At 37.5% G+C, this 25,969-nt stretch overlaps 3 protein-coding genes across 3 annotated transcripts; all 3 read left to right on the forward strand.

The window, feature by feature from the left end:
• Nucleotides 1-200: 200 nt before the first annotated feature.
• LOC144195215 (uncharacterized) lies at nt 201-5,728 on the forward strand. The gene is made up of 10 exons (XM_077714681.1): nt 201-309; nt 1,528-1,678; nt 1,826-1,954; nt 2,054-2,165; nt 2,247-2,398; nt 2,526-2,615; nt 2,866-2,894; nt 2,986-3,213; nt 3,819-3,855; nt 4,543-5,728. Exons 1-10 carry the CDS (start codon nt 286-288, stop codon nt 4,836-4,838), a joined length of 1,248 nt encoding a protein of 415 aa, XP_077570807.1. The 5' UTR covers nt 201-285; the 3' UTR covers nt 4,839-5,728.
• Nucleotides 5,729-8,133: 2,405 nt separating this feature from the next.
• On the forward strand, nt 8,134-11,937 carry LOC144195684 (lysosomal membrane ascorbate-dependent ferrireductase CYB561A3-like). The gene is made up of 7 exons (XM_077715490.1): nt 8,134-8,276; nt 8,424-8,654; nt 9,020-9,224; nt 10,343-10,551; nt 10,781-10,935; nt 11,018-11,186; nt 11,274-11,937. Exons 3-7 carry the CDS (start codon nt 9,038-9,040, stop codon nt 11,298-11,300), a joined length of 747 nt encoding a protein of 248 aa, XP_077571616.1. The 5' UTR covers nt 8,134-8,276; nt 8,424-8,654; nt 9,020-9,037; the 3' UTR covers nt 11,301-11,937.
• A 143-nt stretch (nt 11,938-12,080) lies between these two features.
• Nucleotides 12,081-25,327, forward strand: LOC144195683 (lysyl oxidase homolog 2B-like). The gene is made up of 14 exons (XM_077715488.1): nt 12,081-12,542; nt 13,813-14,157; nt 14,319-14,494; nt 18,852-19,063; nt 19,513-19,729; nt 19,911-20,094; nt 21,416-21,567; nt 21,968-22,135; nt 22,310-22,475; nt 22,751-22,991; nt 23,262-23,377; nt 23,716-23,852; nt 23,929-24,040; nt 24,543-25,327. The coding sequence occupies exons 2-14, from the start codon at nt 13,824-13,826 to the stop codon at nt 24,611-24,613; spliced, it is 2,286 nt and encodes a 761-aa protein (XP_077571614.1). The 5' UTR covers nt 12,081-12,542; nt 13,813-13,823; the 3' UTR covers nt 24,614-25,327.
• Nucleotides 25,328-25,969: the final 642 nt, after the last annotated feature.

Here is a 25,969-nt window from a genome sequence, read left to right on the forward strand (position 1 = left end):
TATTCTAATTCAGTGTAGATTCATAAAAATATATAAATATTTTACAATTTATTCACCAAATATACTCACTTGCCTTATAAATGTTAAGCAGATATAGTTATAGCTCACAAGTGTGTAATGTCTGTTAAAATTCTAGTTTTCCATTTTTATGGCCCCGCCCATTATGACGCAAGCAAGTTAATTCATATCCCACCTGTTGACTTCCGGTTTAACAGTCTAAAGAAAGTTTTCGAGCTTGGCGGTTCTCTGTGTCTTCTGGATTCTAAATTGAAAAATAAGCAAAGTATGAAAAAGGCCTTGTCATTTATGGTAAGTTTTATTTGCATCTTCTTTAGAGCAACATCTTATAATTCCTATTGTTGAGTATTACTCGGATTTTTACTGTACTATCTTAGATTGTCGTTATCAAAATACAACGTCATTCCATGCTTATTTTAATATTATGAATGATGCCTGCGATTGTGACAAAAGAGAAAATCGAATCTTTTTTGTAGGTGTTTCACGCTGTAGATAGAAAATATGGTGAAACACAGACTTGTCTCCAAGTCTTTGGGACTTTCCAGAAAGTTTGTTTGCGGATCAATGCCAAATTTTCTACCCGATCACGACTTGCTAAATTCCTCACTCCTTCGCGAAAGTCATTTCATTCATTTACCCATAAAATAAGATAAAATAAACGTCGTGAATGTTATAGGTTCCCATTGTACAAGTTCTTCACAAAATCCTAGGAGTCGTGAATTTTTGTCTTTGCGCGTGTTTTTGAGTAAATTGATCGTTACATCAATTCCAGCATTTTATATTGTATTTACCATTAGTTCCTGACGGTTATTTTCAAAAGTATTCAGTCCAAATCCATGTAATTTAAATCTTAAATTGATTGCTGCAACATTTTTTGGAAGTTTATCAAGCCAATATCCATAACCCACACAACACACTTCAAACCACTTCATTTGGCCAACTTTTTATTACAAATCCAAACTCAAAGCTTATCTGTATAAGTGATCATTCCCAATTTTTAGATCTACCATTGTTAGACTTTCCTGATGAGCAGGTGTTAAACCAACAGGAAGATAAGGCATGATTCATGCGCCACTCAATGCACCCTGCCATAAAATGCACCCTGCTATAAAATGCATTACAAAATTTGCCAAATATGGAGTGTAATGGCTAGAAATCAGTTCCTTGGAAATGTTTGACATCCGTTGTCATAGATTGTCACAGTTGTCACCAATTTAGGGAACATAACATTAAACTAAACATGTATTTAATCATTTAAAAGTTTAATTTTCTAGCAAAAACTGTTTACATTATTTACTGAAAATCCCCATGTTTACCAGAACTTTTTGCTTAGTTACGGCTCACAATCAGAATTCCAATATTGATTGAAAATCTTGATTATCACTTGGGAGATAATTGTACACCCCTAATCCACTGTAGTCTGTTTCTCTATGGTCAGTGTATGTTGTTGAGAGGTACAGGGTACAAGTACCCGGTTCAATGACTAAACAGGCACTCATTTTCTTGCAGGTGATTCGTGTCTTCATTTTGTCTTTTGTGTTTACTGTCCCATTCCCGTCTACTGGCCTTGATTTGGGAGACATCAGAAGCTGGCAGGAAGTAATCTGTAAAGATGGGGAGTACTGGAGCAACAACATCTGCTGCAAAAATTGCCCAGCTGGTAAGGCAAATGAAAGCTCAACTGTGTTAGCACACTGACACTGTTGGTGTTTCTCACGCAAATAACAAGTCTTTCACCTAAGTGCAGAGGGACATGTTTTCCCTTAAAAGGAAATTGACTTGGACGCTTGGTTACTATTTATTTCAGGTACCCATTTGAAATCAGCCTGTACCGTGCCAGGTGAAAAGGGGCAGTGCGAACAATGTGAAGATGAAACTTACACAGAGCATTCCAATCATCTTCATCGATGTATTGGTTGCAAAAAGTGTCGTCCAGGTACTTCTTTTTGGTGTATTTTTACTGTTGAAAGGAATGATTCAAAGACAAAAATACGCACTCAAACTTTTACAAATGATTATTATTTTGGTGTCGCAGATCAAGAAATTGTCCAGGCTTGCAGCCATACTCAAAATTATCTTTGCCAGTGCAAAGAAGGAGGCTTCTGTACTCCTGAACAAGCATGTGAGATGTGCAAGAAGTGTTCAAGGTAACCTGTCTACTCTTTATTCACTATTGAGAGATACAAGTCATTGGAATTTATTGCCGATTTTGCCTGTTTTTGGATTAGGTGTGATCCGGATGAAAAGGCCGTTCGGAACTGCACAGCTACCTCAAACACAGAGTGCAAGAAAATCTATTTGCCTTCTGAGTGGTCGCCAGGTAAAGGCAAATTTGATTTAAAATCGCCTCTGTGGAAACAACATAAATATGCAATATATGGTGAATATAAAGTACATTTTGTGCCCATTTCAAATTCTGATATTTGCTGATCAAACTCTTGATGAGTCATGAATCAGTGTCATAGTCACTCATTGATTTATGGTGCTCATGTGGTTCTCTTTTCCAGTTGCCATCGCTGTCCCAGTCGTCATCAGTGTTTTAATACTAGTAGTTGGGGCAGTATATATATACATCCGGAAAAAGAAACAAGCAGGAGGTATGTCAAATGAAATCCTATCTTTGTTTCAAAATGGCATTTCTTGGTGAAAAAAAGCTACAGAAAATAATTATATTCACAGGAACAAAATAACTCTCACTTATGAAGTGTCAATTTGACACTCACTTTTAAAGTTATAATCCTCTTACATATAAATCAAAATGCTTCCCTTTACATTTTTATACATTTCATTTTCCTTACAAAGCAATGCAAAAATTTGGCTGATCATAATTGTTGGTATTCTTCCTAGGGTCTGAAGATATTGGGCTAAAAATTGAGGTGCGTTTCTTTTCTCGTCACAATTAACGTCAGAGTCATTTAGAGTTTAATATACTTCGAGGCACACATTTAATGCCAGTTTTGTCTGCAGGAGGGGAAGACTGAACACACTCACAGAATGGGAGGCCTCAGTTTGATCTTTAGTCCGCCGCGGGTGAGCGTTCAGAGTTCAGCTGCTAAAGAGGATGAGTGTCAGGCGTTGTGTGAAAGCCTCAACAGCTCTGCCAGCAACTCACAGCACAATCTAACCGCCCTGCCCCTTGCCTATTCTGAACCTGCTCAACAAGCCCACCTGAAAGCCAGTCAGCCCATTTTGAGGGTGAGAGCCACTAACACAGCACTGCTCCTGCTCCATCTTGCCTTTCCCAATGTCTCTTTGCACTTCACTAAGCCTTTTCTTCTTCCTTTTCCTTAGAAATCCTTTTTTGATGTTTACTTTTAATGCTCCTGTTGCATTTTCAAATTGAGTAGTTGCGCTTTCTACTTCAAATACATCTAATTCTTCCTTCATTATGTTGTGTTTTTGTCACTTAAAATGGCCTTTTAAACTGCACACTTTAAAGACTCCTGTGAGAAATGGGATGCCTGCTGAGTGCTTATCTGTGTGCGTATACGTGTAGGTATGTACCTTTTTATTAGTTTAGAAGCGTTGAGTTCCTACTACAACGTGGAGTAGGCACTGAGCTGTCAATCAGAATGAAGCTCTCCATTTTTCGATGGGGATTCTAGTAGTAGATTTGGGTTAGATGTGTTCTGCGGGTTCCTAAGCTGAATGTTTCTCCATATATTTTCTGTGTTTGGAATGGTTCTCCTTTCTCAGCTATTAACTTTTCTTTTTCAACCTGCTTGATAAACAAATGTTGGCAATTACTTCACTAAGCAACATAATTGACAGTCATAATGTGTCATGTGTTGTCTTTTTAGCAGTACGAGCCATTCCCCGAGCTAATTCCTGTAAAGGGTGAGTTTTAACAATTAATTCGTACTAATCTAAATGGAATGTTATTGTGGATTGCAGATTTTGGACAGTTCTTTATTCTTAAACCTGTTAGTTCAGTATGCTCTAAGAGAAATGGAATGAATATAACTGATTAGATCTTTATAAATAACATATTGTGATCCAATTTTAAATCATTTTCCAATGGAAAAACTAAAGTACTGAAATTTAAAAAGGGAAAAGATGATATTTGTGTAGATATTAGTTGTTTTATCCAAATTCTAGCCAATTGCTTATGATCTGTCATGGATTCAGTTGAAAAGAGAATTAATGGCTTGGATTGTTGTTGTGTATTTATTTAAGTTTATATAAGTTTTTAATGAAGTCTTTCAAATTTGATGCCTTACCAAACCATTGTAAGGTGATATTGTTTTTCATAGAACACTATGAAACAGCAATACACATCACTTCATGAATATTCTTTGCTCAAAAAAGCTAATGCAATAGAGTTAAAGCTTAAACCTAAATTATTAAAGACATCATACTCTTTTGATGTCTTTCTTTCATCTCTCTAAATTACTATTTTCTTTTAGGAATAATGTACACCACCAACAAATACAAAACCTACCAAGTGTTAAACAGATTAGTAAAGTAAATGTGTTGATTTCAATGTCAGATATTTTAATTTGCATGTTTTAACTTTACTCGCAGGCGAACAGTCTCTCAGGAGCTGCTTCCACTATTTCGAGGAGATCAGCTCCTATCATCACAAGAGATTCTTCCGTGAACTAAACTTGAGCAACAACGTTATCCAGAATTGTGAGCATATGCAATATGAAGATCGGATTGACCATTTACTTGGCATTTGGTACGAGAAAGTGGGCAAATGTGCAAATTTGAATGAGCTCCTCAAAGCCTTACTTGACCTTGACCAAAGGCACACAGCCGAGTCCATCCAAGAGAAAGCCTTGGCAGATGGGCATTACGTTTTACAGGAGTCATTATAGTTTAGACTCCAAAATGTAGATTAATTTTGTAAATATGTTGGGACAATTGTTCTCAACCAATGAAGCCATGTTATGTTATTTTTTCTACACTGAACACATTTCCAAGGTGTGTGGTGGTTTCATAACAATGAGAAATCGAACAAAGATATGGTCGTTACAATAACTTGAATTTCAATGGCTGTTGAAAGCATTTCATTTAACTATCAAGAATTTTGTTCAATTTATTTTAGAGTTACAGTGGCAAGTACCCTGTGCTCTTTATTATGCCTCAGGAATGATTTTATTTATTTTTCTCGGGCAAAATGGACAATGGAAATGGTGAAGTTAATAATAATTGTCCTTTTTACTTGATAGTTCTTGAATGCCACAGTTTCAAGTCTATTTCTTTGACAATTTTGTCGGTTTTTCTAGAGTTTTGGCTTTTCTAACTTTGTGATTTGCATAGTGTCTTAATGAAAACTACTATGTATGGATCTTTCACTAAAATGTGACAAATGGCCATTATACCATTCACCATAATTGTTAATGTTATGCCTATGTTGAAAAGAAGTATTTGCATTAACTTTTCAATACATACAGGCAATTGTTATTTTATTTTATGTAACTTATTGTGTATTACTTATTTCATCCGTTTGAAATTTGGGAATTATTTCATAGAATGAAGGAGAAAAGTTATCAAGGCATTTTGGTTAACAATTTAAGTTATACGATGTTGTTACTGCTCAGGTTGCCATGGAAGTGGAAGGTAATTATATATTTTGGCACTTGTCTAATCTATTGACCATTTAACACTGGATTGTATACATGTTTTACTGCTTGATGTCTTCCAAACGCTGCTGTTAAAATTTGTCCAAGTATCAATTGAATAATAAAAGTTCCATGAGCTTGAACTGTGGTGGGATTGTACATTTGCAAGAATCCTTATGCAAACTTTACACCTAACAAATTGATAAAGACTTGAAACACTAACTTGAACGTGCCACTAAAAGTGAGCGTATCTTTATAACCGGTGTTGAGTCATAAGGGAACGGCACGCTGCCACATTCTTTCTCGACTATCTAATTGGTTCAACAGGTCTCTGGGTAATTTTCCATTATTCCATGTTGTTGTGGTGCAATACCTTTTTGTTTTGTTTTTTACTCCAAAGCTTTTTTTTACTCGATTTTATCTGACCAAGAGTGAACATGACAAATGACAAATTGTTATACTATATCCTTTGTCTCCTGGGTTTTCCATTAGACTCACAGATATTGATAACGGCTCCCAGATATCCTGGATTTATTTTTATTTTTTGTCTATTGAAGGGAGTGTTTTTCTTTTATCGCTGTTTGGGGTGGGCGGTCCGTTATTAGTTCTATGAATATCTCCCTAAATTGAGTTTTGGGAAGTTGTGATGTCTGTAATACTACAATTTGTCTGCAACTTGAATCATGCCATTGCTCTGCTGCACTCTTGATACTAGATGTGTGAAATTGAGTTGATAGTGATACATGTTTGAATTCGGTTCAATTACAGCCTTTGACACTTGAATAATCTCATTTACCACATGTATATCATTAACAAAGAGAGTGTTTATTGGTGTTGCTCATCAAATGACAGTTCAAACTCCAAATATTATCTCATAAAATGACTGGATTGGCGCTTGCTTAATATATACTATCTAACAAAAAGGTGGTGTTTGCCAAGATTTGTCTTTTGTTCACAGAGAAAACAGGTGGAAGGAAGTATGACTCATATCCACCCTTTTTCTGTTTTGTTTACTTAAAATGAAAGTTGTGATTTGTACGTTGCACTCATGCATTTGTTGCCAATGAGAATTTCTGCAAGTCATGCAAGCACAGCAATAGCAGACACCAGATTATTATATGACTTTTCAGCATGATCAATACATTTTCTACACTTGATTCCCATTTCCCTGTTGTACTTTGCACTTTGTTTTTACTTGGAAAAAAAACTATTTTATCCTCTCTACCCTTTGTAGAGTCTGCCAATTAGTATTTGTTTGTTAGTTGCATTCTTTCCGCAGTGGTCACATTCACAGCTTTAATTCCAGCCCGTGACACGTATTTTGTTTCCAGGTTCTGAGTTTGTGCTCACGGCTTTTAAAATATTGAATACATTCCGGAACAAGGGTGATTATTTTTTTTTTTTTTGTCTTTTGTGCTTGGATTCTTTTTTTTTTTTTTGTCTTTGTTTTTCAAGTTTATGCTGCAACTCAGTTCATTCCATTTGGTTTGATTGTTCAGTCTTTGTGAAGTCTTAACAGGGGTTCATATTGGTCTAATCTTCCTGTCAAAAAAAAAAAGGGAATATAAAGGAAATCTTAGTTGAACTGCAGTCATGATTGGCTTGTTTTTTTATTTTATTTCTGGAAATATGAGCTGTAAGTTCACTGCCACTTTCTATCCATGGATTCCTTTTGTGTCCACCATTACAAATGAAATAATGCACCATTCCAATGTCTGCTATGCACAGGGAAATAATAATAACTGAAATGACATCACAACTCTATTATATCCAATTCACTGACTGTAGGCAGTGCTGCTTCAAAATCATGGTTTTTGATTGAAGGAGGCCTGATTTTTATTGAAGGCCATGATTACCATGCCATTCAAATCAAGCCTGTAGCTTTCATTTCTCATGTCAAAGGTTCAATTATTCAAAAAATAGGCTTGCACCTACATCTTTATGGTTCTTTGAATTGTTTCTTATATATTATATATATATCTCTCATTTTCTGAACCTTTTTAAAATCCATGATAGTTTTGCTTGAGGAAAGATTTATTGAAGTAAAAGCTATTGAAAAATTATATTTTTAAGACTATAAATCTGGTATTGTGTTTCCATTACAACAGTTTTTGATCACCTTCCACTAGTTATTGGTAGAGAACTTACAAAAGTCGTCTCTAGGTGGCGCTGACTGATAACACCTTGTAGCTACGTGTACTTTGGCCCTGTATGAACATGTATTTAGCTACTATTTAAGATACTGATGTTATGATATTATATTTAAAAAAATAATGATTATAATAATAATAACAACCCATCTCTTTGGCTGGGAGAGGCTGGCTCCTCCCAGTTAAAATAGAATGGACGTCTAGATACGTCAATGGCAAGAGATCAGTATTCAGTAGTACTCAGAGTTCACAAATTAATTGGACGCCAATGCAAATTTATTAATTTCTATCTGATAATGTAATAGCAAAATCGCCCCTGTTTTGGGCCGTAATTCTTATCAAAATGACGCACGATGATGATAGTGTGTCGCCTGACTCAATGTGCTTATCTCCGGACCAGCAGGCATTGCGCGAGTGGCAGGAAGTACCGAAGAAGTCAATAAGGAAATGACATTTGCCCTACAAGAAACACATGCAAACATTTCCCTACTAAAATACACTCAATACATATTTGTCATCTACGATTCTTATATCGACAAAGGTAACCGATCGATTTGTTTCATAGTACTGCGATTAAATCATTCTACGATTTGATTTGTGTAATTTGGCCTGGCACGTTGAGGAGGTGGTTTGTTTACTTGTTTTAAGCACTTCCCCCTTCTTGTCTGATTATGGTTTTTGGTTGCAGGTGCAGAAAGTTGATGCAACTCCTTCTAAATCGGATGTTTTTCGATTTGGCGTCTTTTATACACAACATCGTGAAAAACCGAAACTACAACTCCTAGTAAAAGTGAAGTGAGAGCAAACATGTTGGTCAAACATCAACCAGTGATCATGAGTGCAGGAAATGATTAGCGATCTTTAAAAAGTTGTGCAGAGTAGCAGGTTCGATCGCCCTTTCAAAGCTTCTGCTTACAAGGTAAGGATCATTTTCTGAATAAACCATCAAATTAATAAAATATATATTGTGATTTAGATAAGTTTGTCAAATGAAGCTAATCTTAATAAAAATCGTTTTCTTGTTATTTTACACGATTTTGATGAATTAAACTGAAAACCCAGGTTGATGCAATTGTATTTATTTTTACATAGCCTTTAAATTCTATTTAAAACAATATAAAGTTTGTCCAACATATTAACTCTGAGCCTTTATCAAGTGTTTTTGATCTTATTCGGTGCCATCGATGGTGATGCAGATCAAATGATGTTTACGTGATATTTAGTCAAACAGAGATACAATGTTTGCATAAACTTCACAATACTATTCTTCCCGTTTCATCTCAGTCTGCAAGTTTCTCCAAGATGACATCCACTTCCCGCTTTTACGTGTGGCACGGTCTGTGCATCTGCTTGGGTTTGGCCTGCGTGGTGACTGTATCCATTTGGAACAGCCAGTGCCGAGGCGGTTTTGCCTGGGATGGTTCTTCCCTTCAGTTCAACTGGCACCCAGTCCTGATGACAACAGGCATGCTGGTGCTCTACGGGAATGGTCAGTGTTTTTTTATTTTTTGGGTCTGATTTCGATTTGGCTGCAAACAGTATTTAATTTTTTTCACAACTCTTGTCTTCACTCAGATTACAGTGCATTTAGAATTAGCATAATATAGTGTTCCATATTATAGGCACTTATTTAACTTATGATGATGATGAGGATGTGAGACATGGCTGATATCTCTGCTAAATATTTTAGTTTTACTATGTGAGGCAAACTGTGGTCACACTAGCTACTGACGTTTTTTTATTTTTTATTTTTATTTTGCTTACAGTGAGTCCTGCATACACAAAAGTAATGAACATTGTCTTCCTATTATGAAAAAAAAGAGACCAAAAGGGAGAACTTATCCATCAATTGTTTTGTTCAAATTAGAAAAAAAACAGACCAAGTACCAGGAAAATGTATTTATTTTCTGTTCCAAGAAAGTGCTTCATAATGAGACTAATTCACTTGAGAGCAACATCACCATTAGCAGACACCTGCTGCTCTGGTGATGCTCTTTAAGGTTACGATCGCTAATATGCCAATATTCGCACACAACTGCAACGATGCCCTGCAGACATCTCTCTACCCATTTTTAATGCCGCTAATCATGCAAAACAGAATCCCCGATGCTAAATTGTGGCCTTAATTATGCAGAGTATACTGCAGGGAGCAGCTTCCAAAATTAACCAACAATCTTTTCTGTGACTCTGGTTGACTTCAATTTTCACAAAACATTCTTCACTTAGGGATCAATTATTTCAATTGAAGTTATCATTTTCAGAGTTGGATTGGCAGGCTCTTACAACCTACATTTAAATACTCAATATTTGTAACTCAATCACTGCCGTGGACTGCAATACATAGAATAGAATAGTACAGTAATCCCTCGATTATTGCATATTCACTACATCACATTTTTCCCGCTATTAATATATATATATATTTATATGTATATTTATTTATTTATTTTAAGTTCATAAAAATGGGAAAATCCATGTTGAAACTCACAAATGGAAACCAATTTGAACTGGAAGAAGCCAGCAGTGATCATTTACTGTCAAAAAATGTTCAAGCTGTTTCTGTTTGTGTGTGTTTGAAACACAAAACAATGTTTTTTCACCCCACAGGAGCTGTGTTGTACCGAGTTCCCCTGACTTGGGGACAAAATAAACTTCCTTGGAAGATGCTGCATGCCATACTGATGCTGCTTTCACTAATCCTTTCAGTGATTGGACTTTGTGCTGTTTTTGGCAATCACAATGCAGCAAACATCCCAAATTTATACTCACTGCACAGCTGGATTGGAATCACAACTGTAGTTCTCTTCGCAACACAGGTAAAATTCCAAGACTATACTAAACTCCCATGTGGCACATCATGAGAGTTTCACCCTTTAAATAGACCCGGCTTTACCATTTTTAGTATAAACAGCATAACAGGACAGTATTTTTTTTTAAATTAATGAAAAAATATTACTCTTAAATGGAAAAAAAACAAGAATAATTTGCGGAAAATCGTATTTAAACAAGTTTTAATGCAATTTTTGATTATTTGTCTTTATCTAGTGGGCTGCAGGGATGGTTGTCTTCCTCTTGCCCTGTTCTTCGGGTCCATTGCGTAAACTCCTGAAACCCCAACATGTGTGGATTGGAGGGTGCTTACTGACCCTTAGCATTGCAGCCTGTATCTCTGGCATCAATGAAAAACTATTCTTTGTTCTGTACGTACACCTCGCCTCCTTTAGTTGCACGTATCATTCCCGTGAGAGTTGATGGTTTGAATGTTTTTAAACCACTTTATAGGAAAGGAAATACCAATGGGTCCAAGCCATATTCTCAGCTTCCTGCTGAGGCTTTGTTGGGAAATTCATTAGGAGTCTTAATTATTGCTTTCGGGTTAGTTGTCTTCAAGATTTTGAGCAATCGTGAGTGGCAGCGGCCGGAAAATGACTCTGCAGATGTGTTCTACACGGTGAGCTTAACATCGCAGGTTATTCACTTTAAAAAAAAATCTTTGACTTTGTAAACGTCTGATCTGTTTTCTATCATTTTTCTACAGCCGTTGCTTGAAGAAGAAAATCAATGATGGAAAAGCGGTCTGTTGTGATCAAAGTTAAATCAGGGAATTCAATACAACCAAAGCATATGAGCTTTATAAATGGGTTTGGTTCAAGAATGTACAAACAAGGAGCACTTTGTGATAAATTGAGAAGTAGACTATATGAACATTTGAGTCATTGTGTGTATAAATTAGTGTTTCTTGAGGTTAGTCTCCCTAATCATCTGAAAACAAATATTGTACAGTCATTTAAATTGAGTACAATTGAATTTAGTTACATTTTTCCTGGAATCACTCCGGATTGCCATAGTTTTACACAAGGTGGAAGCAAAGGTACACATTGATTCAAGTTGGTGTCCTTTCTCGTTGTTCTTGTGGCATTTTCATCCGCCATCGACATATTTGCAAACCTTTTTTCTCCCTAAATTATTTTTTTAATTTTTTAAATACATTTTGAATCCATCATTCCAAGTTATGCTCAAGATTAGAAGTAATGAAATAGTATGATTTTTCTGTAGACATTGCCTCTCTACAATTCCCATATCAGTCTCACTATTTGTGTAAAGGCTAGTTGCATCAATGATGGAGAAAAAGAACCCCAGACATCTGTTAATGTTTATGTAAGTTTGTTTTTGGAATAAAATTAGAAGTCTGATGAATGTAACTAGCATGGAGGAATGTGGTATTAGTAGTAACAGTAGTAGCAGTAGTTGTAGTTTTTGAGATGTAAACGGTCCAATTTCATAACTATGAATGCATCATCCTGCATCTGGTCATATTACCGTACCAACTACTGTAGACACGCACTTTTTTTCTGTCCACATCTCGGGTTTTGAAAGCGAATTATTATCATCATCACCCAAGTTAACAACAGCAATGGGTGAGAATAATTTTGTGTCTAGCAGTGCTGTCCTGGGATTGAGTATCCTATTGGTGTAAAAGAGGTAGCCGATGTAGTTTTAATGTTGTTCCCGGAAAACTTGGTATTTTCCTGACGGCCTTTGAAGGCACCATTGCTGCGTTCACTGTGCTGCTCCGCTTTTGTTGAATCTTGCGTCTCCGTGCGCTCTTTCACGTCCCGGGCCATCATCAGCGAGGTCATTGTAAAGTTAACTGTCAGTGGGTGCGGGTCCGGGTTAAAGCCTGGAACTTGCATCAGAGAAGGGGACTAAAAGTGTAGAGGACAAGAAGATACTTTTTCACAGATATTTTTTCACACTGGGCTTCTTCTGACCGCACGCAGCCTGCTCAACTTGGACAGGTCGCAAAGTAAGTTTACCTGAGTCTGTCAATAGACATAAGGAGGTAAATGGAATGCTGCATTTATGATAGATATTCAGATGTGTCATTTGGGGTTTATTTAATGCATTTGATTCTAGGAGTCTAATAGAACCAACTCTTTTTGATTGCTTTTACTAAAATGCCTGGTTTTAGTTTATTCATATTCTTTTCTTCTACCAACGTGGATTATTCCCTTAGTTATCCAAGCTCTTTTTTTCACATGGATTTTAGGTTTTGTATTTAACACATTCGCCCTATTAATGATGATGATGATGATAATTATTGTTTGTTACTAAACTGGCTGACATTGACACTTGGTTTAGATCTTCAAATATTGGCCGAAAAAAATAATAATAGTAAAAAGAAGAGAGCAAACAGCTGACACCCTAATGCAATGTACTTTTGACCCTCCTATATATAATCTATTATGGAGACTTCTGGCTCATGGAGAACAATGCTTTCATAACATTGATGGTTTTATTCCAGGTTTTGGAGTGGGGTGTGGCCATAACACTTATCTATATGTTTCCTCCCAAAATGTTGCAAATTATTGGAAAATAGATAGCTTCCATCTGTTTACTGTTAAATGTTTCTTTCCACTTGTGCATCCAACCACTGCCACGTTACACTGAAGCAAAATAGAAACCCTGAAGCTGTTGAGCTTTTGTGTCAACTTATTGGAATGTGAAATCTGAGGTTATAACGTCATAGTAGTTGTTTTTTGTTTTTTAATGACCATTCCTTTGCACAGTGGCTGAACAAATCTGAGTGAGGGGGGGGGGGGGTAACAAATATAACTGGGCCCCCCTATTTTTTTTTTTATTGCTGATCTAGAAGTGCACTAGTCTTGTCAAAAAGTAGTGCTGAAGAGTGAAAGAGTGCAAAGTTTTCCGAGCTAAAAATTACAGGGTACAAGGTTCCTTTGCAGGGATCTAGAAAAGTTCAAATATCTTAAACGAAATGCTTGCCTGCATGGAAACATAATCAGTGCATGTTCTGCTTTTCAATAGTGGAAAAGCCTTGTAATTTTCTTATCATCAGGCCAGCATTAGGTCATCTTAGAAAGTTCAGCTATAGAAGCAAACCAGAGACAGAAAAAAGTCACAAGATGCGAGTAAACAAAACTCAAAAAAGCAATGCCTGTACGTACTAAAACATGAAATTGTTTTGTGCTTCACCAATGTAGAACTAATATTGAAAATTTTCACCCAAACAATCCATTCGAATAAAATATCCCTTTTTTTTTCTTCCTCTTCAGGTCTGACCAAAATGATGCGCTCTCAGTATCTGTCCTGCTGCGCCCTAATAGCGCTACTAAAACTGGTCGTAGCCCAGTATGAGCACCTCGGGTACCCACCCGGACCAGAGCAGGAGTTGTACTCTGCTCCTCAGCTAACACCTGACACACCCAGAATTCAGCTCCGGCTGGCAGGAGACAAGAGGAAACACAACGAGGGTCGTGTCGAGGTTTTCTACAACAACCAATGGGGGACGGTCTGCGATGACGACTTTACGATCCACGCTGCACAAGTCGTCTGCCGGGAACTGGGGTACTTGGAAGCTGTTTCATGGTCACCCTCTGCAAAATATGGGAAAGGAGAAGGTATTTCATTGTGAAGATAGTGGAATGTATTGAGAATATTTCCTGGATTCGAAATCTGTGCATGTGTTTCATAAATTTCGGGGGGACGTTCCATTTTCCATTCGTTCTTTCACACACACATCCAAGGTGACACTAATGAATATTTATTTTGATCCCATCAGGGGCCATCTGGTTTGACAATCTCCACTGCACTGGCAAAGAAAAAACTTTGGCAATGTGCCCCTCCAATGGGATCGGTGTTTCCGACTGTAAACACAGTGAGGATGTAGGAGTCATGTGCAGCGACAAGAGGATCCCTGGATTCAAATTTATCAACATTCTTCCTAATCATGTGGAGGTACAGCTTGATCATTATTTCAAAGAATTCTTGATGTCATGTGATGAAATCCTTTATTTTATGTATATATAGGGAGAGATTTAAAAAATGACTTATGAATAACCTGGCAGTGACTGGATGGCCAATTAGTTAGGCTTGAGATCACATTTAAGTAAACATTTAAATTGTTTAGGCCTGTGAAGAAGACATTTTGAAAGTATTGAAGACATCCATCCCCCTCTTTATTGAGTGGACTGATGTGGAAAATTTAAATACATGCGCGGGTCATCGTCTTTTGCCTTTTAAACAGCTCTGAACACTTGAGGTCAATTGGAAAACCCTGACTCGCAGTTTTAATTACAGTAATTTCTACATGGTTGACAGGCGAGTGTGTCAGTGAAAGTCATGTTTAGCTTGTAATTGTTAGGTGTTGGCACATGTCACTGTCAAGAGTTGTCCTGCTGATTTCTGAGCTAAACAATAAGCAGGAAAGAAAATATATTTCTCTTCACTGTGCATGACTCATGAATGCAGACTGTGATGTCAAGATGAAAAAATGCAGCTGGGGCTTCCTATGTGAATGTTAGTATTTATGCCTTTCTTCCATCATACATAGTGGGAAGGTTTTACTGCATTTTAGAAATAAGTATACTTCTATCTTAAATGTAGAGAGGTTGACGTAATGGTTTCTCAAGAGGTTTACATGTCTGAAGTCAAGCTGGGTGGTGGTGAAAGTCTTATTCAGCGTTTCCATTATTTCACACATCTGGGCCCCATGCACATTGCATTATCCTCTGCAAGCTGTATCCTGGTGAGCCACCCAGCTATACTCTGGAGTGTAATGGTGGTGGGATGGTATAGTAATTGTGTTTTTTTGTGGAATCAGATGATCAGTGGACTCCTGGAGCATGTCAAGGAACCTCAGTCTTTTCTAAAAAAGGGTTTATCTCAGTGTTGTTGTTAGAAAATGAGAGAAAACAAGGAAAATACTGTGATAATGAGCTAAAAGGAAGGTGAAACGTGAATCCTTGCATGCATGTATTGCTGACCTTTCACTAATGCGGTCAGATTCTTCAGTGTTAGCCTTTAGTTTTTCAATTTGCTTAGGTGGTGTTGAATCTTGAACCTCTGTAAGAATTGGTTGTTGTGTTTCTATACAAAAGTTTCCCATGTAAGACACTGGGTGTGTTTATCACAGGAAAAATCAACAGTAAATAACCGACAGTCAGTGTTTACTGTCTCTGGAGTATTCATCTTTTGGTGCGTGTTTATTTATGTTGCAGCTTAACATGATGCATAATTGGTCAATGGGAACTTTCTGAGGTCAGATGTACAATCGTGAGCACGCATTCCATTCTATTTCCAAATATTTCCCAACATCTAGAAATTCCAGAGTTTATGAAACGTGTTTGGCAGTGCTGTCTTTCATGCAGCATGAAAACCATTCAATTTTGTCTGAAAACATGAATAGTATTATTTATTTTGGTTAGATTCCTCATCGTAGGTCACCCAATTTAACTGTTAACTGTGGAAATGACCCAAAAAAAGTGTTTAGATTTCCAATGGATGGAAAAGTGATGTATGAAGTGTTGATGGTCTTCTTGGATTTGAATCATTGCATGCAAATATTGTATTATTGAAGTTATACTTTGACCAGTTTGCTATGTTTAGTCCATCGTTTGAACAGTATATAAAATATTTTGACATTTGACAAAGTAAAATGTTAATCTAAATTACAACACAGACATTCTTTTTATTAAACACGACAGTAGTAAATATTATGTAATACACACAAAAAATTACATAAAATATTGTAAAAATGCCTTTTCTGGACACCTTTTGATTGGCCAAACAAAGATCAGCGAAAATATATCACAATACTATAACCTGCCAAACATTTATACATTTTGCAAACAGTGAAAAATAAATAAGGTTAAGGAATCATAAGGCAACCACAATTGATTTATGTTTTTTTTTTTTCGTTTGTCAGCAGTTTTTCCTCATCCTCCCACGCACACACACACTTTATGGGAAAATTACACAGTCACCTCATGGTGTGTACGGACCTCACTTTTTCCTGCCTTAGGTCATTTTCTCCTGAGGACATAAATCCAAATATTCCACTTTACTCCCTGCAAACCTAACCAACTATGTTTGGTTTTAGCTTTAAAAAAATGATTGTCTTTTTGGTCCTACTATTTCTAAGGATCAAATTTAAACTGAGCCACTGCCTTCAAAATACAGTTTACATATAATGTCTATATTTCTTAGTTCATATGTTAATATAAGCAATGTGGGGAAAAAAATCATTTGACGTAGGTACAGTAGCTGTGGCTTTTAATGCCGATAAAGAAAACAATTTCCGTTGTTTATAAGATGCAGTTTACATTGGTGAAGGCTTTTGGAAACATCTGTTTCCACTTTGCCAACATCTTGGTTTTTCAAACGGGTTGCTAGCAGTCCATTCAGAAACAAAACAACTACAAATAAATCATAACTTTGCATTGCATCTACAGTAAAAAATACATACACATATGATTGTTTTTTTAATTTTTTTTTATGTGAAGGCACACTGGTATCAATTTACAATCCAGAGTTACAAAACGAAAAGCATTTACTTTGGGGAGGCCTCCCATTAATAGCATGCCATTTTTCCTACTTATGAGTTTATTCTGCTGTTTTTGAGAGCTGCTGAAGCCCATTATTGGAAACACATGTTCACGAGCGGCATGTTCTGTTTTTGCTGGCAAATACTCATCTTCTGCACAAGAGTTATGGACGGAAGGTGCGTCACCATCAAAAACTTGAACACCAACAATATTTCACAGTGAAAAATTCAGGCTGTCGTGTTGCCGTGGCATGTGACGTCCAAGAACATTTATTGTCCGAACAAAGATGATGCCCCATACTACAGCTACACCTCCATGTAACATATAGTACTCTAGAGACATATCCATTTTTTGCTAAGTTACACCCCTGTAGTGAACTGCGCTAAAATGGAAAACAGATTTTACCTGTTGAAGATTATTCTTAGAACTATTTTTACTTATACTTGCCTACATCACATGCATGCAGCAGTATTACGTTTGAAAAAAGTATTTTATTGAAAGTCTACCGGCAGGTTTAACAAGTTTATTTTCAAAAACATGTCGTTTTCTTGAGGTGGTCTTTGTAATAAAAATAGTTTCATCTGGTTAATCAGTTTAACTGGATTTAAAAATTCATTAAGTGAGGAACACTGCTTGTTGTAAGAATGGCTAAAGAGGATATGATTTTCCACCCCCAGAGTGGTCATTTCCCCATCTTGTAATAACATCAACTATGTCGCGTTTAATGTTACATTGTACATTTGTATTTTATTGCTTTTGACTGTAATTGCTTCTGTAAAACTTAAGTATAGTTAACCAAAATGACCACTTTTCATCTTGGAAAACAATCTAGAAATGGCTGAAGAACAATTTGATTGTTGGGAAATTCTAGTTACAGCTTGTTTAAGCATTACCTTTTTTTTTTTTATCCTATGCTGTCATGGCTACAAGCAGTCATTCTTGTGAAGGATATCTTATCCCCACAAGCTGTGAGATATGTGGTGTGTGTGGTAGAAAGCATTCAGTCGGGTCATATTTTCCCCCTTTGCACGCCTACTGTAAAATTAGCCAATTTCAATTCTTTGTTTGAACATTTTTAGCTTCTGTTCTCTTATTCATTGGAAAATTGTCCACCTTATGTACCAGAATTTGGGACATGGTCACATGTAAGAGAGGTAGTAATTGGGATTGTGTGATATATTTTCAGTTTCTTTTCCTGATAAACTATGTAAGTTCTTAGTATATTTTGATGGGTTAGTTTAACAGTATTATGTTGTACAAGGTGGAGAGAACCTTCACTTCATTTCATCCCTGAAATGGCTTTTCCATCTGTGCTAGTTTCTCCTAAAACAAGACACAGGAAAGGCCCTTCTCCCTGGAGAGTGGCTGAACAAAACAAGGCACACGTGTTTGTAATTCTTTTCTTTTTTGGGTGGCTAAATGTCTCATTTTTGGGCGTAGGAGAACATCTGAGAAATCTGATTTCCACACTGCAAAAGAGTTGTAGTTTTATGGCATCCAGCGGTAATGCTACCTCGGGGATTGCAACAAGGTGTTTTACTTGGAAAATGTTTGAACATGTTGTGCTGGGAGGGCATAGCTGAGGTGTTATATAGGAAATAGGGTGTTTTATTGTGTATTATGTAAAACGGCAGACAAGGTCATGTGTGATGTCCATATGTTTATGTTCTATAATTCTTTTCCTCATGAAGGGTGTGGATGAGTTTGAGTTAGGTGGGAGACTTTTAGTCACTTGATCCTCTTTAATATGTTTTTCATATTCTTTGCAGAACCTGGATATCCAAGTGGAGGATGTGCGTATTCGAGCCATTTTGTCATCATTACGCAAGAGGATCCCTGTGACTGAGGGCTACGTGGAGGTGAAAGATGGTGGTAAATGGAAGCAGATCTGCAACACGGAGTGGAGCCAGTTAAACAGCAGGGTCATATGTGGCATGTTTGGCTTCCCTGGAGAGAGGAAATACAATGCCAGAGTCTACAAGTGAGTACGTGGGTGTGTGTGTATCCCTCAGGTGCAAGAACCAAACCACTCTTGGCTATTTCTACGACAAGTAATCATTTTGAAATGCGCTTTTCTTGTGCAAGAACAACCCCCCTTCTTTATTTTCTTTCAAAACACAGAGATGTTCATAATAATCATAATCTGTTATAACTCCTTGTGTTCTTTAGCGGGCCAATGAAAATACAAACTCAACTGGACCATTGATAGCCAAATGCATATTTACAATTATACCCTAAAAAAGTGTACATCAAATAAGTTGTTTTGTTTATATAACGTTACATGCAAATTGACATTTGACAAGCAATTCCTTGTTGTAACTTTGTGGATGAAGATTTTTCAGTTTCGGCAAATGATGTTTTGAAAAGGAATATGGGATATAAATGTGTTCAAGCCATCTAGAACTAATGCCTGTGCTTCTCCGTGTCCAGGATGTTTGCCCGCAGGAGAAAGCCCACATACTGGGAATTTGCTGTCAACTGCACGGGTACCGAGGCTCATTTGTCCAGCTGTAAACTCGGCAGGGACGAATCCGCCGGGTCCAACGAAACCTGCGCTGAAGGCTTGCCCGTGGTGGTGAGCTGTGTCCCCGGCAGAGCTTTCGCGCCATCGTCTACGACCGGATTCCGGAAGGCCTTCAAACAAGAGGTACAACCTCAATTCACTCATCAAAATGCTGCAGGCTCTTTTGTGTCACCACTGATGTAGTGTGTGTTTGACAGTGATGTGCTCGTGTTTACTTGTACAATTAAATCCCACTCTGTCTTAGTCAGTGTTTTTTTTTCAGTAAGATGGTTGCATCTTTTGAAAGAATGTTTCTCTGTTTTAGCAACCCATAGTCCGTGTGCGTGGCGGCGCCATAGTAGGCGAGGGCCGTGTGGAAGTGTTGAAAAATGGAGAGTGGGGCACCATATGTGATGACAAATGGAACCTGCAGTCTGCTACAGTTGTGTGTCGAGAGCTGGGCTTCGGGACAGCCATCGAGGCCCTTTCTGGTGGTCGCCTCGGGCAAGGTACGTTGTTTTTCAGGACCATAGAACATACATACTCATGCACTCCTGTGAACAAGGTTACAACTATGACTGATAAAAGAAATGAAAATGTGAATACATTTTAATCAACTCCACACAAATGCTTGTCGCCCAGCACAATTACTAACTTCTGTTAAACTAAATATTCCTCGATATTGGCCAAGTATATTATAACTTACAATTCTTCAGTGGTTTTTTCCCCAAACTGGCAGAAACACTTTAAATTTTCCCTAGATATGAATGTGAACCTGAAAGGTTGTTCCCCTCTCCTTGTGCCTGGCGATTGGCTGCCAACCAATTTAGGGTGCCCCCCATCTGGTGCCTATACTTAACTGGGATAGCATCCAGCACCCCTGCCACCCTTGCGAGGATAAGCAGTACAGAAAATGAATGACTAAACAAAACTGGCTGAGATACAATTTGGAAAAGTATTGCTGAAGATGAGTTAAATGTTTATTAATAGTTTGAAACCCTAATGCCATTTTAAACGCTAGTTTGACGGCCAAAATCCCCAAAAGCATAGCCTGCCACTGGTATAACATATACGGACGGCATAATCAGATCACCACAGCCAGCTGGCGGAAAAAAAGAACGCCTAAAAGACATATTCCATAATCTACGTGAGTAACCAACCACTTCTGTAATCATGGCTTCCAATGAAAGACTTCCTTTCCAGACACCAAAATGTTTCAACCGCTTGGTATATCAAGTGTGTTCTGGCGTCTCAAAGCCGACCACTTACACCATGGAAAAATGTAGATGTGCCCCTGACCCCATATAATTTACCAACTCAGAACATATGGTTTATAGACTCTAATATTACCTGTCATGAGAATTCCAAATAAAATATTAGATTTGAAAAGTAAAACTGTAAAAGTAAAAGTGTTCAATTTTGCTGGCTGCTGAAATTTGGGTTGTCCTAAACAGGAACATTTTCTTTTGGTGTTAATTATATATTAAGGTGATATCTAAAAAAACTAAAAACACATGAATCCATGTGTGAAATGGTTTCATTACATATACTGTATTTTCACGACTATAAGGCGCACTTAAAAGTCTTAATTTTTCTCCAAAATAGACAGGGTGCCTTATAATCCAGTGTGCTTTATATATGGAAAAAAATGTAAATGTGTCATTCATTGAGGTTGCGCCTTATTATGCAGTGCGCCTTTTAATGTGGTGCGCCTTGTAGTCGTGAAAATATGGTATGTTGAATTATACACTGGAAATAGGCTGTTTTGTAATGTAATGTAAAGAAATATTCACTTTTTTTAAACATTGTTTTTGTGTTGTTGTTTACAAGGTATGGGCCCAGTACATATGAATGAAGTGGAGTGTACTGGGTTTGAGAAGTCTATTACCGAGTGTTCATTCAACAAGGAGTCTGTGGACTGCAGCCATGAAGAAGATGCAGCTGTCAGATGTAATGTTCCCGCTATGGGTTTTCAGGAAAGGGTGAGTCTCACATTTTATTTCAATATCGTTCACTGACTTGTTATACAAAAGGGATTTGAAGCTGCCACTGTTACCCGGGGCTCGTTTCTAAAAATAGCTCCCCGGTGAGGGGGATGTTGTATTTTCCTAGGGGTGTTTTAGAAGTATTTGAAAATGATATTGATGTTTATCCATCTGGCGAGCATTTACGGTTTAGCTTTTGCTCAAAGTCAGCAGGGATAGGCTTCGGCACCCCTCGGGCTTGACAAGGATAAGCGGTATTAAGAATGAATGTTAAGTGTTTCATCCCTTGTTTAAATCATTGTAAAAACAAAAGTTGAAATGATTTTAATCTTTGTGGTTATGGTGCAATTTCAATACTAAAACATGACACTTTGTCGCTCTTCTTTTGTGATTTTAGTTGCGTTTGAGTGGCGGTCGAAACCCTTTTGAGGGTCGTGTGGAGGTGATGGTGGAGAAGAACGGCTCGCTCGTGTGGGGCACCGTTTGCAGCGAGGGATGGGGAACCATGGAGGCCATGGTTGTCTGCCGACAGCTGGGCTTGGGATTTGCCAGCAATGTTTTACAGGTAAGGTCAAACTTAAGTGTGACTGGAAATAATTTCAATCTGTTACTTGGTTGAAAATGTGGTTTTGTCATATTGACCTGCAATTTAGTTAATCACAGAAAAATGTCAAAGCCAAACCTGAATGTGATGTGTTTTTATGAACCTTTATTTTTTCCATCACTGTTTCCTCAACAGGAGAATTCGTACTGGCAAGGCGGTGTGAGTTCGGACAACGTGGTCATGAGTGGAGTCCGCTGCTCTGGTACCGAGATGTCTTTGTCCCACTGCCTGCACCACGGAGCCCACCTGAGCTGCTCCAACGAAAATGGACGCAATGCCGCTGGAATTTCATGCTCGGAGAGTAAGACGGACAATAGTTTTGCTTTGCTGCGTTGTTTAGTTTTTGGGTTAGTTGGTTAGTACTTCAGTATTTCAGTTGTTTAGTATATCAGTTGATTGACTATTTGCAACCATTCCCATATAAATATACATTATATATATTTTTTAATGTTATACAGCTTTACACTCGGACCTTTTCTGTCAGAACCGTGATCTCCGCCATCGTTTGATATGTCATGTGTATCAGATCACATGTAATGATGCTCTTTTGTCTACATTTTTTTTTTGTCTCACCAGCGGCCCCTGACCTGGTACTGAACCCTCAGGTGGTGGAGCAGACCACCTACATAGAGGACCGTCCCATGTTCATGCTGCAGTGCGCATTTGAAGAGGAGTGCCTGTCCTCCACCTCGAAAGACATGCCTGCCAACTCCTACCGCCGACTGCTGCGCTTCTCCTCCCAAATCCACAACAACGGCCAGTCCGACTTCCGACCCAAAGCTGGACGACACGCTTGGGTGTGGCACGACTGTCATAGGTCAGTTCCCAATGACCGGTCAGAGTTTACTTGATGTGGCTAAAGAATAGGAATTTTCTCCGATACTCTTTTCGTGCTCAAACGGTAAATCTCCCATGTTTTTAAATATTTAACCTAAAACGATTTTACAATATATGCAGTATGATTGTTAGTGATTCCCAAGTTTTAAATTGAGTTTTTATATTCTTGAAGGCTATCATCCAAAATAGGTGTGGGATTTGTTTTTTGTACCCATGGTTATTTTGATTATATTTTTTGTGTGTTGCTTAGGCATTATCACAGCATGGAGGTTTTTACCATCTATGACTTGTTCAGTCTGAATGGAACCAAAGTGGCACAAGGACACAAAGCAAGTTTTTGTCTGGAGGATTCAGAGTGTGATGAAGGTAAGAATGAAAATTTATCAATCTTTATTTAAGATCGGTACTTTTCTGACACAATTCACCAGCCCAAACAGTTCAAAATGTGGCTCGAAGGGAGATGCTGCCTCCAAGTGGCCAAAATTTATGCTTCCTGGCTAGTTCTTAAAACTAACTGTAAATGCATTTCAAGTGGAAAACATATAAATGACACTATTTTTGTGTAAATAATTCATTTATCTTTCGAATTGTTGTTGTTGCTCTTGTGAATACTATATATGATGTCCTCTGTTATTTGTAAACTTGTTGTCTTGAAACTTGGTGGCTAGGCAGCATAAATAATTATTTATTTTATGTTGTTGCAGGCATCGAAAAGAGATATGAATGTGACAATTTTGGAGAGCAGGGTATCACTGTCGGCTGTTGGGATACGTATCGGCATGACATTGACTGCCAGTGGATCGACATCACCGACCTTAAACCGGGAGATTATGTTTTCCAGGTGATTTTTGCGTGTCATGTAATTTTGTTGTAATGTAAAAAAAAAAAAATATATCTCTTCTATTTCATTTTTTCAGATAATAATCAATCCAAACTATGAAGTGCCTGAGACTGATTACACCAATAACATCATGAAGTGTAGACTTCGATATGACGGTCATCGCGTGTGGATGTACAGCTGTCACAATGGTAAATATGAAGAATCCTATTGTAAAATATTCCAGGATTATATTTTATATATATACTATTCCCGTACAAAGATAGACCAAAGAACTTCAGGATTTTTAATAACAATGTGCTTTATTATGGTTTCATGTTAACTAAGTTAACTTTTCCCCTCTGGTTATTGTAAATAAACCACAAACTCGTAAATTTTAATACTGGAAAAAAATACATGGTCAACATAATACCATTGTGCAATATGAAATAAATGCACAATACTGAATTTTGATGACAAGTGGTATATTTGAGCCGTTAGAGGGTGCCTGTGTACCACTAACTCAATAATATAGAATAAAGAAATGTAATCAGTTTTAAACACTAATGTTTAACTTAGCTCACAAAGTAAATTACCCGCATGCCATGTGAGAGATAGTCGGATTGAATATATATCGGCCTATAAAATGGGGTCAAAATACTCACTGTATTCTAATGAAGAAAGTAGATGTTGATATCTTTGCTTCCATTCTAGGTGGCTCATTAAGCACAGAGACAGAGCAAACGTTCCCGGGTCTCCTCAATAATCAGGTCACTCACAGGTAAAAGCCCTCGTGCCATGCAGCCTCCACCGGGGAGAACCACAGAAAGCCCACAGCCACCACAAGTCTCCATCTGTGGTGCGTCCCTCCTGCCAGCCTTGTCCTTCATGTCTTCTTGTTACCATCCTGCCCGCAAGAGCCATTTAACACTAAATGACAGAATTTGATTCGAAGTTCCAAGGGTTTAACTAACATCAGGGTGTCTCTTCTTGAACGTACGGATCTGAAAGAAAAAGAGCAACACCTCCACGGTAGTGTGTCATTTAAACAAGAAGGCTAAGGCGACAGAGGCTTTCTGGCGTGCTGTGCCTCTGTCTACACACTCAAAAAAAAGGGTTTTTTCTACACTGAAGGGACTGTGGATAATTAGGCAAAAATGATTAGTACATTCAATTGTCAAAGGAAATATATCTTAGATGGAATAGAATTATTCTATTTAATTGTAATTTGACAGTGTGCATATTTTACAAAGCTGGGGTAGAACATCATTGTGGACTGTAGTGTGTCAAATGATACAATAGAATCCACTCTCTCCCTATATAAAGACTCCTTTTAAATTGTTGTTCGTTTTGTACAATGCTGTGTGAATTTCATGTATTATGGTGCTATCAAACTGGCCTTCTATTTTCTGAGGGTACAGTACCTGTTTTACAAGCTACATTTTGTATACTAACCATATACTTGGACCAGGCATAGAAATATTTGCAATATTTGTTCCATTTTCATGAAGATAAAGAGCAAACTCAAATTTGATGTTCTCTCTTAACTGATTGACACATTTTTCTGGGATCAAATGCTTAAGTTTAAATGAAAAACTGTGAAAAACGGGGTTTTACTGTGAAAATATAATCACAGTAATCCCCCCAAAGTTCGCTGTGACCAACAAAAACCGCGAAAGGCTAAAAACCGCAATCGATTGAAAATCGCGAAAAAACGGGGTTTTACTGTGAAAATATAATCGCAGTAGTCCCCCCAAAGTTCGCTGTGACCAACAAAAACCGCGAAAGGCCAAAAACCGCGATCGATTGAAAATCGCGAAAAAACGGGGTTTTACTGTGGAAATATAATCACAGTAGTCCCCCTAAAGTTCGCTGTGACCAACAAAAACCGCGAAAGGCCAAAAACCGCGATCGATTGAAAATCGCGAAAAAGCGGGGTTTTACTGTTTTTTTTTTTTTTTTTTTTTTTTACGGTAAACCCCCGTTTTTTCGCTGTGTACAGTAAGATCCACAAAAGACCAAAAACCGCGATATACTTAAAAAATAGCAAAAACAGTGAACAATATATCCATAACTTATCCCCTGTTGTAAGACTTAAAAAAAGACTATGTAGAGTTAATGGCTGTTTTTGTTTTAAAGAA

The sequence above is a fragment of the Stigmatopora nigra genome, chromosome 4, assembly GCF_051989575.1.
Source record: "Stigmatopora nigra isolate UIUO_SnigA chromosome 4, RoL_Snig_1.1, whole genome shotgun sequence".
Lineage (NCBI taxonomy): Eukaryota > Metazoa > Chordata > Actinopteri > Syngnathiformes > Syngnathidae > Stigmatopora > Stigmatopora nigra.